Source organism: Rhodamnia argentea, chromosome 4 (genome assembly GCF_020921035.1).
Source record: "Rhodamnia argentea isolate NSW1041297 chromosome 4, ASM2092103v1, whole genome shotgun sequence".
Lineage (NCBI taxonomy): Eukaryota > Viridiplantae > Streptophyta > Magnoliopsida > Myrtales > Myrtaceae > Rhodamnia > Rhodamnia argentea.
In genome coordinates, this window is record NC_063153.1 from 23,034,502 (window position 1) to 23,046,582 (window position 12,081).

Below are 12,081 nucleotides of genomic sequence, written 5' to 3' on the forward strand. Positions count from 1 at the left end.
TGCTCGACTTACACAACACAATTAACATAACTCCTTAAATCAGCTTTTCCCCCAATCAAAGCGCAGATCACAGGAACAATAACAAAGGAACTAATAAGCCATTGGACCTCAATCACTAGTAGGACAAGCTGCAATGGATGCATCTCGAGCAAATTCAAACAATTAAAATCTGGAATGTATTTTTCTACCACAGTTGGCAATGAAAACAATCTACATACCATAAGCAACAGCAAACAGGAACTCCATAGCATCATATCAGTGGCATGTTACCTAATTAAAAAAAGTAAAAGGATAACATATGCATATCAGTTGTTTGACAATTTTGCTATGCCACCACGATCTAGAGCATTTCTTAACTTAGGCTCATGACAACATACTACGAGGAACTAGTAACTTCTTGCACACAGGTGCCTACAAGGACTGGAGGAGCGCCATACTTCATTCATGACATTCTTACCAGGTGACAGCTGCTTGACTTGGCCAAAGAAGCAGTCAAATGCAGGAAGACGGGCAAAGTCATTTGGCGCAGCAAAGAAACTTTCTTCGGTAAGTGGGGAGTGAAAAGTAAACCATCACAAACATGGAAAGCCAATGAAGTTACATAGACAAAGTCAAGCCAAAAAAGCTACATGGACTTTCGCCCATCATGACATATACACAACAATTTTTCCCATGAAACGAATGACCACTAGAATAATCGCCAAAGTATGAGCTCAAGAAAGATTGAGCTCACAAACATAACAACACATACCGTATAATCTACTTATCAGTTTGCATCCATGGACAAGTCTTGAACACAGAAAAGAATCATTCTGTCAAATTGATGTTATTTCACCCTAAACTAATTTAGCCTCTCTTGCAAGCAAAATCCAGACAAAATTGCCATCGCATTATATTACAGTGATGCCTATGACATCCAAATTTCATTGCAAAATAGAAATAAAAACCACACATATCACCTTCGATACATCGTTCAAACCAGAGCCCTCGGAAGCCCAGTCTTAGGATCATCCTTCCTAACAACGTCTAATTTAAAACTCGAGCTTCAAATTTTATGGAACCTAAAATGTTTACTTGTACTCAAATGAAGGCATGGGCGTATCGTAACTCTCCAAAATCTCAGTCTTCGCTCCGCCGCCGCTCGCCGCAGTCTCCTGCTTCTTCCCTCCAAACCTCCCTCCGAACCACGAGCCAGAATCCGATCCTGAGGTAGACGCTCCAGCACCTGTGGACGCCATCTGCCCGGGGATCTGTCCTGGCAACTGCCCAGGAAGCCCAACCATGCCCGGGACGGGCTCGTCAATGATGATTGGAGGGCCGGGAGGCGCGCTGAGGACCTTGTTGATCATGATCCCGGCGCCCTCGATGAGGGCCAGCAGGACGCCGCCGAACATGGCGGAGCGGGCCGAGGCGGCAAGGCCCTGGCGCATCTGGAGGAAGCCGCCGGTGGCGGCGCCGGCGATGATGGAGTTCCAGGGGTCCTCCTTCTGGCGGACGTAGACCATAGTGCAGTCGAAGGCGGAGAAAAGGCCGCCCCAGACGGCGAAGCTGCCACCGACGCGGGGGGCGTTCATGCGGACGGCCTGGGTGCCGCCGATGAGGCGGGCGCCGCTGGGGGAGTTGTAGACGCCCTTGATGAAGTGGAAGGCGGAGCCGCCCACAGCGCCCATGCCGAAGGCGCCGCCGATGTCGTCGAGGATGCGGTCGGGGCAGGGCTCCCTCGAGGTCTCTGGAGTCCCCATGGGCAGAACCGGTATGAGAGAGAGAGAGAGAGAGAGAGAGTCTTCTAGGGTTTGCTCAGAGAGAGAGAGAGAGTTTGTTTTGGTAATGGGAAAGAGGACCACGTTTCTCGCCACCCAAGCAATTGAAGAGAGGAGGGTTAATTAGTCTGCGTGGACACCAATACTCCTTTTGGACAGAAATGCCCTTCTCCGGCTTTGAAGGCTGCTTGCGGTAACACTCTAGAAAAAGTGTTTTTATTCTCAAAGTATTCTTGGAATATTTCGGGAACAGAAACTGCGTATGGTAAAAAAAGAGCTTCGAGAACACTTTTGATAAACAAAAATACTTTTGGAGCAAAAATAAGAAAAGAAAAACTTATTTTTGTATTCCTGAAACGCTTTTTAGAAACACATTTGGAATATTTTTTAAAAACATTTGGGAATAATTTTGTTTTTGAACACACTCTTTTCTCTTTTATTTTTGCACGATGTTGGCATATGATTTTTGATTATTTTATTTTATAGAATTAATTAAAAAAATTCACAAAATTACAAAATCAACTTTGGAAGCTTTGGCCTAGCTTTAGGAATCAATTTTGAACAAAAAATATTTTTCATAATTTTTTACGTTTTTCGGATTTATTTTAATTATCAAAATAGCCGAAAATCAGGAAAAATAGTATTCATGGTCAGAAAAATGCGCAAAAATAGTCCATATTTTTATTTTAATTCCCTTTACATTTTGGCCTCTTAAATTTTTAAAAATTCAATTTGGGACCACATGCCTCTTCATTGAACATAATCCTAAATTGACTAAAAAATTTCATTTTAAATCATTTTAGCCAAAATTTTTTACTTTTAAAGTCATGACATAAAACTTTGATATCCTACATCTCATTTCAGTCCTCATGTTTGGAAAAATTGCACAATTGGACTAAAAGGATCTAAATGCACAAATATTTTTCATTTTAGTCCCGGTTTTACTCAAAGTGCAATTAATATTTTTCTAAGGGTCCCTGTTTAAAGAAAATAATATTTTTAACTACTTGGAAACATTTACGTGTGACTCATAAATGTAATTTTTCTTATCTATAGAAAACATATTTGATGTTCTCGTTGTCCAATTCCAATTTGTCTTCTTTTTCGATTTTGTTTTGTAGTTGATCTCGTCAATATTGTAATTTGATAAATCGTGCATAAACTACTTATACATATGTTGGTTTAATTTGATTTAGTAAATTGAACAAATGAGATTTAATTTGATTTAGTAAGTTAAAAAGATAAAGACATCTTAATCTTAATATATATAGTCCCCTTAATTAAATGAAAAAATTAGGAACAATTTGCTTGCACTTACCATATGTGTTTTTTTTTTCTCCGGGAACAAAAACTTTATGCGGTTACCAAACATGTTTCTGTTCTTTTTTTGTTTCTAGAGTATAATTTTTTTGCGGTTACCAAACGCGTTTCTATTCCCAAAAATCGTTGTCGGGAACGGAAACATGAAAAAAGTATTTCTATTTCAAAAGTTGTTCCGGAAATAGAAACATTAGTATACGCAATCGAATACTACGGATCTAACCTCCACAGACATGGAAAATGGTTTAAGCTTATTGAAAAATCAATTGATAACTTTCTATTCTCCCACCAAATTTTGAGTTATTGTCCGAATTTCAAAAGCCCATGGAAATTGCATCCGAATCCACGTGCAATATGATTGTACATTATAAAAGTTTCATATGTTTCGGATTAAGAAAAATGGTCAAAGTGCGACCATCTTAAAATGGTCAATATGTGAATTTGTAATGGATTACATTTGTATCTCTTTCAATTCATGGGTATGGAATGAAGTAATCGGTTAAAATGTCCCAAATCAAATGACGAGAATATTGTCTATAGGACATCTAGACATAATTTAGAATTGGATCACATCTTCAAAGAATAGGCTATCACGTACATGTTTAGGGTTTAGAATTGCATGCTTTTCTCTTAGTTTTACCACATATCTTCTGAGCAATCCACGGAACATGCTCTTATAGGACAAGATTATGAACAAAATGTAAAAAGGGGCAATTAAACTTTTTAACTAAATTATGGATATAGGAATCTAGAATGTTATTTAGTTTTTTCAACTCTACTTAGGTTAGAGTATTGTAGTCTCAAATGCATAAATTAGGACAAATATGGTCCTTCATAGTTCCTTTCCAATTTGCTATCCATGAAGGAAAGGCGATTACCATTGAACAGAGGAAACTGGATTTTGCCTATTTAAATGTATCGAAGGACCTAAAAGTTTACATGATTTTGCCTATTTAAATGTATACAAATACATAAAAGTAACATTTTCTTGTCAGTTAGATGAATATATGCTATTGCAAAATTATTAAAGCACAAGTGGGTGCATTACAAAATGTCGAGTGTGGTCAACCAATCCCTATTAAAGTGCATCATCCCTTGTCAATGTTTGTTTATTTTATGAGCTGAGATGATAAATTTCTTCGATTGACAACTTAAAAGCCGTGAATGCATTTTTTAATCTTTCAACAATTCTTTCTGTTAGTGAAAGCCAAATTTATGATTTTTTTTTTCACTCAAGGTGTATGATTCAATCAAAGATAATTTTTCCAAGTAGACTTATTTTTTGCAAATAAAACCTTATTTCTCGTACTTAAAATATACTACAACGTTTCGGTTGCACAAGATTTTCTTATATATATGGAGAAGGAGATTTTTGCATCGATTAGGTACGAACGATGTTTTTGATTTTCATTTACTGCATGATCATTTAGATTAACCCCCACTAATTTGATTCTTATGCTACTTCATGATCAATTAAGAATTTTAGTACCATATAATAATATTTTGAATTTTTTGGGACATATATCTTTTCGAGTTAATATGCGGCCTTCTGGCTTCCCTTTTTTTCTCCACACACGCCTTTCACCCGCTGCACGTGCGCAGCAACCCCGTAAAGGATTTCTATGACGTTGCGGCGTCGTTTCGGCAGCAGCGGCCAGCTCGCGGTGGAAGAGCATCGGATAGATTCATAGAACCCAGAGCGCGGTTCGCTAATCGCTCGCACCTCTTCGCCGTGCCTGGGTGATGACATTAGAGACGAACGACGAGCTATCACCGAACAAACGATTCTCAGGTTTCGTCCCTCGTGCTCGTCCTCTGCAGTTTTGAGGTTCGTGTTTTTGATGTTTCTGTGCATACGATGAACACCGGTGTCGCTAAGAGCCCGGCATTCTGTGTCACCGTTAGAGTTTGCCTGAAACCGACGTGCTTCAATCAGTGCCCCACGTCGTGTCCCCGAAATTTGTGGTGTCCTGCGTCCCTTCCAAAACCTCGCCTAAACCCCATTTCCACAAGCATCGCTGGTCGCTCTCTTGGGTTTTGTCGGAGATACCACGAGAAATCTTGCTTTTCAAAGAGGAACGGGAGATCTGCAGCTGGGTCTCACCAAGAATTGACGAAAGCGGGAGGTTTTGCCGGACCAAAGTGTGTGTTAAGTGGGTCGAGAGTGGAGAGTTCCATTGAATGTTGTTCTTTGAGAAAAGGCAGAAACTTTTCGAGTGTGGACTCTCGAAGGGATGGGAGTGGTGCAATAGGAGCTGGGGAAGTGCTTCCCTGGTTGGCAACAAAGGACACCATGGAAGTGAAAAGGGCTGTGAAAGTTTATAGCAGACAGAATGGTTGTTCTTCGGGAGAATCCACGAGAAAGTTGCATAAGGGACCAGCTATTTTGAACTCCCGGAGGGTCGGTGACACGAGTGGTGCAACAAGAGGTGGGAAAGCCATGCCCTGGTTAGCATCAAACAAAACCAAGGAAGTGGTTAAGAAACAGACTAGTCATTCTTCTTGGGAGGAATCGGCTAGAAAGTTGCATAAGGAAGCAGAGAGTAGTGGTTCTTCGTGGGCATCAACCAAACAGTTTGATGGGAAGAATGGTTCGTTCAGGATGAATAGGGCAGATAAGATAGCGGGGACTGATGCATCAGTCAGCAAACTCGCTGATCACACATGGAGCGCTGATGATTTTGGTAAGTTAGAGGAGGATGAAGATGTAGAAGACGAAGTTGACGAGGCAGAGACAATTGAAGATCCCAGGTGGGATGCAATTAAGACGAGGGTGAGAGGAGTAGTGGATGTGAAACCACGGACAGAGAATCCGAGACGCACAAGGTGGAATAAGCAGGAAGATTGGGGAAGAAAGACATGGAAGGAGGCAAGTGAATCGAGTCTGCCAAAGCTAGTCGGGGAAGGTGTTTATGGCGTCGGTCCAGTCTTGGCAGCACTGTCAGCAGGAAGGCGAGAATATTACACATTGTATGTCCAAGAAGGGCTGGATTTGAGTAGTAACAACAAAAAGAAGAAGGATAAGAAGGGCTTTGAGAAAGTCTTGAGAATGGCGGGAAAGATTGGGTTAAGCATTAAGGAAGCATCGAAGCATGATCTCAACATGGTTGTTGACAACCGTCCTCACCAGGGTCTAGTTTTGGATGCTTCTCCATTGGAAATGGTTAAGGTATTGGAACTTGATCAAGTATCCCTCGAGGATGAGGGTTCTCTGTGGGTAGCTTTGGATGAGGTCACAGATCCTCAGAACTTAGGGGCAATCATTAGGTCTGCCTATTTCTTTGGAGCTTCAGGGGTGGTCTTGTGTGCCAAAAATTCAGCTCCATTGAGTGGTGTCGTCAGCAAAGCAAGTGCTGGTTCTCTGGAGTTGATGGAGCTCAGATATTGCAAGAACATGATGCAATTCCTCACATCTTCAGCAGAAAATGGTTGGAGAGTTCTTGGAGGATCGGTTTCTTCTAGATCTGTTCCTCTGAATGACATTTCACCTGGTGTACCCACCATTCTTGTTCTTGGGAGTGAGGGCACTGGACTGCGGCCTTTAGTGGAGAGATCATGTACTCAGTTGATCAGGATCCCAGGAAACATCTCTTCGGACGTAACTGCCGGAGAAGCCAATAATGCAGAAGAGGGCACCGAAACAAATAACTCGGCCGAGGAGTTCCGGTCCTTTTTGGCTGTTGAGAGCTTAAACGTCAGTGTTGCAGCTGGTGTGCTTCTCCATCACCTGATAGGTGGCAATTCCAGTAAGGAACCTTGTGTAGCCAATGAATTGACTGATTGATAGAATTGCATGGCATGCGAATTTAAGTTCACTTTTGAAGTGTATAATTGCTTATATGTGTATAAGCTAGAGAATCCATGTCAACTGGCCACCCCCTTCCTCTCCTGCATTTGCCCTGTGGGCCTCCTTCCCCTTTAGGCATTTTCTTGGGATTTTCTCGTTGTTTGAGAAGGTATGTTTTCCTGAATTGTGGTTTATGTATTCATTTGGCTGGAGGTAATGGCAAGAAAGACTACATGGAAGCATCTTGCATTCTTAAATGTTGTTGTGACAGTCTATGTTGTAGAGTGAGGGTAATGCAATCAATTTCTTTTACTTTTTGCTTCTTTTCATGTGTGAGATTTCTGTGGACATACTGTTGCATCTACCAACTCGGCAGAAAAGTGATACAAGTGAACTACAGATGCAGATTTGAAGAAGGTGAGGTCCCGTTCGTGTATTTTCGATACGTACCTTAATTTTCCTTAGTTGCTTGATTCTTATGGAATTTGAGTTTGAGCCAAGTTCTTAATTTTTTACGCTTTATGTATGATAAGTTATGCAATCAGCTGATGTCAAAGATTGAGGGAAATTCGGTCTTTTTTTTCCCTGATGATGTTGGAGAAAGTATGTCATGGTTTTCTTCCCTCCTGCCCGAGAGTCCTCATACAACTTTGCTGCATTGCATGTTCCAGGAAGTAAGTTTTTGAGTCCTATCATAGGTTGAGTGTGACTCAAAAAGATGATGGAGAGCTTTCTCCGTGACCTCTCTCGACCAATTGTTGTTTTGGCAGTTAATATGTTGTCTTTTCATTGGGGAAATGAGTTCCAGATTCGTTCTGTTCATTTCCTGGAGAATCACATACATTTTGTCGAGCGGGTTACAGTTTTGTTCTTGTTGCTGGATTCCATGTTTCTTATGCTGCAGTAAACTAGCGATCAGAATTAATTCAGGATCAATGCTATAATTTTTGGATGTGTTAATGTGAATTCAGTGATGAGGACTATGACTCGTTACTGTAATTACTCGAAAGGATGGGACAGATCGGTTTCGGCAGTCATTTTTCGCCGATGGCAATGGGTGGAACTACATTTGCCGAGGCATACATAGGTGCTCGGCTTTTTACGAAGAGCACCCGACTTAAGATCAGAGAGTCCGCTCAAAGCGGAGCTCTCCGAAACCACTTTAAAACTGGTATAGATCTGGGTCCTCCAACTGTTTCCTTGTCCCATGTAGGGTAAAATTTTCTGAGTTATCAACAGATTGATACATACTCCATCTTGTGAATCAAAAAATTTGAGGATGGCATGATCTTGAGCCTTCTCATCGCGGCCGTCGAGGACGGTTGATCCTACCCCATGGACGGACCATATAAAAGATGCCCGCCTACCCAATGGGCGGACCATATAAAAAGATGTCGCCTAAGCCGGGCGCTCACAACTTCCCGGGGAAAGAGCATAGCACAGAACCCCTTTGTTCAAAATTCAAACAGATCGACAGGAGCGTGTCTCGTGCTGACAATCGAACAAGAAGAGCATCTCCATTCATGCTGAGTGTGAAAAGTTCAAGCCCCGAAAAAAGCTAACGTCTTCCCTCCTTGTCCTTCGCTGGAAAGCAGATTTCTGTCTCCCACTGCCTCTGTAACTGTGTCCCCATTTTCTCAAATTCGCTAAATGTCACCTTGGCAGCATTAACATCCAATACTTTTTTCGTCGTACGACCGTCTGTGATTGGTTTCATCTAAAAGTAAATTTCTACGTTACTTTTCACTTTTCCGTGGGCTTTACCTGTCTGTGAGGACGCGTGTGACAAAATTTCTACTTTGAAAATTAACTTCTAACAGTTAATTTTTTTTACTTCTACCTCTAAGCAGAAGTTAATTTTTTTATTTTTAAAGAGAAGCAAATTTTTTTTTACTTCTTTAAGTGAATCCAAAATTAATTCTAATGAAATTGTGTTGACAAACGAATGTCTGCTTCGGAAGTTGCGTTGTCAAATTGATTCTTGCTTTAAAAACGCTTTTAGAGCAGAAATTTTGCCTAGAAATGTTGTCATGCCCGCCTTATGTTCTCGTTTTATCCTTCCACCGAAAGGCACTTGCATGTTATCTTTTACAACTGAAAAATCTTCCAACTGGAACGGAATAAAGCTAACTAAAGCTGTGGAATCAATCACAGCACAACTTCGTCTGTACACCATTCCCCTTTCAACTTCATTCATATTCTCCATCTTCTTTTATGTCCTCCAACAATACCAATATTCTTCTTCCTCCTCCTTCAAAGCAAAGTTACCGAGAAAACACCAGAAATGGGCTGCTTCAGGTGCGGAACCTCCAAAGCTCCCGTGAGAACATCTTCCTCGTCTGAACCCGCTCTTTCGTCGAACCAAGAACACCCGTACCTGCAGCCACAAGCCAGAGCCCTGAAGCAAGAAGTCCTCCTCACGCTCCCATCATGCGCGGTCCACTTGATGGAAGAAGGGGAGGCCCTGGAGCTCCTTCCCAGCGGCGAATTCACGCTCCTCCGCATCTCGGACGACAGCGTCCCGCTCGCTACGATAGTAAAAGTCGGGGATGATCTCCAGTGGCCTCTCACCAAGGACGAGCCGGTGGTGAAGCTGGACTCTCTGCACTACCTGTTCACTTTGCCCGTGAAAGACGGCGACCCTCTGAGCTACGGAGTGACTTTCCCGGAGACGTACGGCGGCGGCTTGGGATCGCTGGACGCGTTCCTTCAGGAGCATTCTTGCTTCTCTGCTTCCGCGACTTCATCTAGGAACAAGCACATTGATTGGAAGGAGTTCGCTCCTAAGGTTGAGGACTATAACAATGTGTTGTCCAGGGCAATTGCAGGAGGCACCGGTCAGATTGTTAAAGGGATATTCAAATGCAGTAATGCTTACACTAATCAGGTTGGGGATCTCGGTCGCTCGGACTTAACTTGCTCTTCTTTTAGATTGGTTGAAGCTAGGTTCTGCAATCAATAGTTTAGTACGACTGATTTACATACTATTGAGTATTTTGGTCTTGTCATAGTTGAAACCAATGATCATGAACATATATGTAAGCTTCCACAAAACTTTAGGTTCAGCAAGAAGACTGGCATGAGCAGGAATTGAGTATCTAGCAGCACATACGTTGTATTCTGCAAGGTTGAAACCAAAAATTATTATCTGTTGTCACCTCAATGTATGGAAACAATACCATTTAGTCATGCATCAGGACTGCTATCAAATGAGGTTCCTGCCCTCGAACCTTAATTATGAGTCTGACCAATCCGTTCTCGACAGCAACTTCGTTTACAATCGGGTCACTTGTAATCTGTTTGCTATCTATCTTTGATTGAAGGCAGTACTTTCTCTTGGTCCATTTGGCTTCAAGTTGTTACTTTCATTGCCAAAGCATGATTTGTTTTGCTGCTATTTATGGTGATCTAAGAGATTTTGGTGAAAACTTAGGTTCATCAGGGAGGCGAGATGATTATCACCCGCGCGGAGGAGAATAGTAACGTCACCCATCCAGAGTACCGTAGCAACGGAAGTTCGAGCACCAAAAAGAAAAGCGCAATCAACAGAAGCTTGAAACGGTATGTTTAACTGGAAAGCTATGATCAGCAGTACATTCATTCGTAAGAATTCGATCTATATATTACGAACGAAAGACATATTCCTTCCGTCATAAGCTTCTCACCTTTGTTTTTGCCTCCCCAACCTTTTTGATTTGGAAGCGTGAGGAAGGTGTCCAAGATGACGGAGAAGATGAGCAAAACGATGCTCGATGGGGTTCAGTTTGCTACTGGCTCAGTGATGGCGCCGGTGGTTAAGTCCCAAGCTGGGAAGGCATTCCTGGCAATGGTTCCTGGAGAGGTCCTTTTGGCTTCACTCGATGCCGTCAGTGAGTATCATTTATCCACTGTACCGAGTAAAAATCAAAGTGCAGGTTCCAGGAAATGGCGTACGGCTATGATAACTAATTACGTTCCCCATTTCGTCGATCGATTACAGACAAAGTTCTAGATGCAGCTGAAGCTGCCGAGAAGCAAGCGTTCTCCGCAACCTCCAAAGCAGCCACAAGAATGGTCAGCCGGAGGTAAAAACGTTTCCATGAAGCTTCAAATTAACTATTCTCAGCCCTTTGCCCATTCCTCTGTATTTCATTTGATTGTTCCAATCCATACCGTCCACGAAAGCTTAAATTCATGACAGATACGGGCCGGGGTTGTACCCATTAGCAGATTTTCTTCAGATCCCTTTGGGTTTTACTTTGGTTTTTTTCCATTGAGCTTTGTTAAGGTTCCTGCCCATTTTGGCTCATAAATATAGCACAATGTCTTCCTTTGGGAAGATTGGCCATCAACAATCTCCAGAATTTGAGAGACTTGCCATTTCTTGATGACAACAGATTTGGAGAGAACGCGGGAGAGGCGACAGAAGACGCGCTGGCGACTGCAGGACACTGCGCCAGTGCCGCTTGGAACATCTTCAAGATCAGAAAGACCATCAACCCGGCATCGTCGGTCTCGTCCGGAGTGCTGAGGAATGCGGCGAGGGCCAGGAGTGCCAAGTCTTCCTAGCTTCACCAAGTTGTAATTAGTCATTGAACAGGTTGACTGGTCCCTGGGTTTGCTGAGGAAGTTGTACTAATGAACAACGTGACGACAATCATTTCCTTTGCTTCCGATTTCTTTCTGCATATAAAACATCTCTTCAAAATCTCAAAAATGTTCGGGTGGTTGGTACAGTCCTGCCATAGGAAAGTACGTGGATCCTGCTTCATGCTAAATTGGTGGGGATTCAAGAGAGTCGCCTCGGCAGGAGTCTCAAGAGGGCAGAGCCTCCGGACATCAGAGGGTTTTTACGATTTAAGCCCATATTTTTTTGTTAGTAGTTTACGCTTGGACTCATGAATAGCTACCGCTATATATATACAAACACTCTTTTCGCTTATAATTAAGTGATATAATGAGAAATGTAAGGTGCTAATTATAGTTTAATCCTCTCTTGGACATAGTCCTAATTTTAGGGTGAATTATAATAAAATCTCGTGTCTCGATTTTTCTTTCTCGTTCTATATTTTGCTTCGTTATGATTGTGCGCCGACTTCTAACAAAAAAATAAAAGTGAAATTTGATTTTTGGAAGACTAAACAATTATATGAGACAGTACCTGCCGATATTTCGATATTTTAATATGTTTCAAATATTTCGCGTTCAATAAAATTTAAAAGGTGAGCTCCTAAA

General features: G+C 42.0%; 3 protein-coding genes across 3 annotated transcripts; 2 read left to right on the plus strand and 1 right to left on the minus strand.

The window, feature by feature from the left end:
• Positions 1–868: 868 nt before the first annotated feature.
• LOC115740711 (mitochondrial import inner membrane translocase subunit TIM17-2-like) lies at positions 869–1,863 on the minus strand. Its single transcript, XM_030674279.2, has one exon. It carries the CDS (start codon positions 1,740–1,742, stop codon positions 1,071–1,073), a length of 672 nt encoding a protein of 223 aa, XP_030530139.1. The 5' UTR covers positions 1,743–1,863; the 3' UTR covers positions 869–1,070.
• A 2,843-nt stretch (positions 1,864–4,706) lies between these two features.
• On the plus strand, positions 4,707–7,209 carry LOC115740656. The gene has a single exon (XM_030674191.2). The coding sequence runs from the start codon at positions 4,939–4,941 to the stop codon at positions 6,862–6,864; it is 1,926 nt and encodes a 641-aa protein (XP_030530051.1). The 5' UTR covers positions 4,707–4,938; the 3' UTR covers positions 6,865–7,209.
• Positions 7,210–8,960: 1,751 nt separating this feature from the next.
• Positions 8,961–11,520, plus strand: LOC115740713 (senescence/dehydration-associated protein At4g35985, chloroplastic-like). The gene is made up of 5 exons (XM_030674283.2): positions 8,961–9,754; positions 10,301–10,428; positions 10,570–10,736; positions 10,847–10,931; positions 11,244–11,520. The coding sequence occupies exons 1-5, from the start codon at positions 9,152–9,154 to the stop codon at positions 11,413–11,415; spliced, it is 1,155 nt and encodes a 384-aa protein (XP_030530143.2). The 5' UTR covers positions 8,961–9,151; the 3' UTR covers positions 11,416–11,520.
• Positions 11,521–12,081: the final 561 nt, after the last annotated feature.

Bases quoted from the DNA above. Each gene is read 5' to 3' on its own strand.
- LOC115740713 (XM_030674283.2), top strand. From the start codon at position 9,152: ATGGGCTGCTTCAGGTGCGGAACCTCCAAAGCTCCCGTGAGAACATCT. The intron at 10,737-10,846 runs GTGAGTATCATT...GATCGATTACAG, and splicing joins GGCTTCACTCGATGCCGTCA to ACAAAGTTCTAGATGCAGCT. The intron at 10,932-11,243 runs GTAAAAACGTTT...TGATGACAACAG, and splicing joins ACAAGAATGGTCAGCCGGAG to ATTTGGAGAGAACGCGGGAG.
- LOC115740656 (XM_030674191.2), top strand. From the start codon at position 4,939: ATGAACACCGGTGTCGCTAAGAGCCCGGCATTCTGTGTCACCGTTAGA.
- LOC115740711 (XM_030674279.2), bottom strand. From the start codon at position 1,742: ATGGGGACTCCAGAGACCTCGAGGGAGCCCTGCCCCGACCGCATCCTC.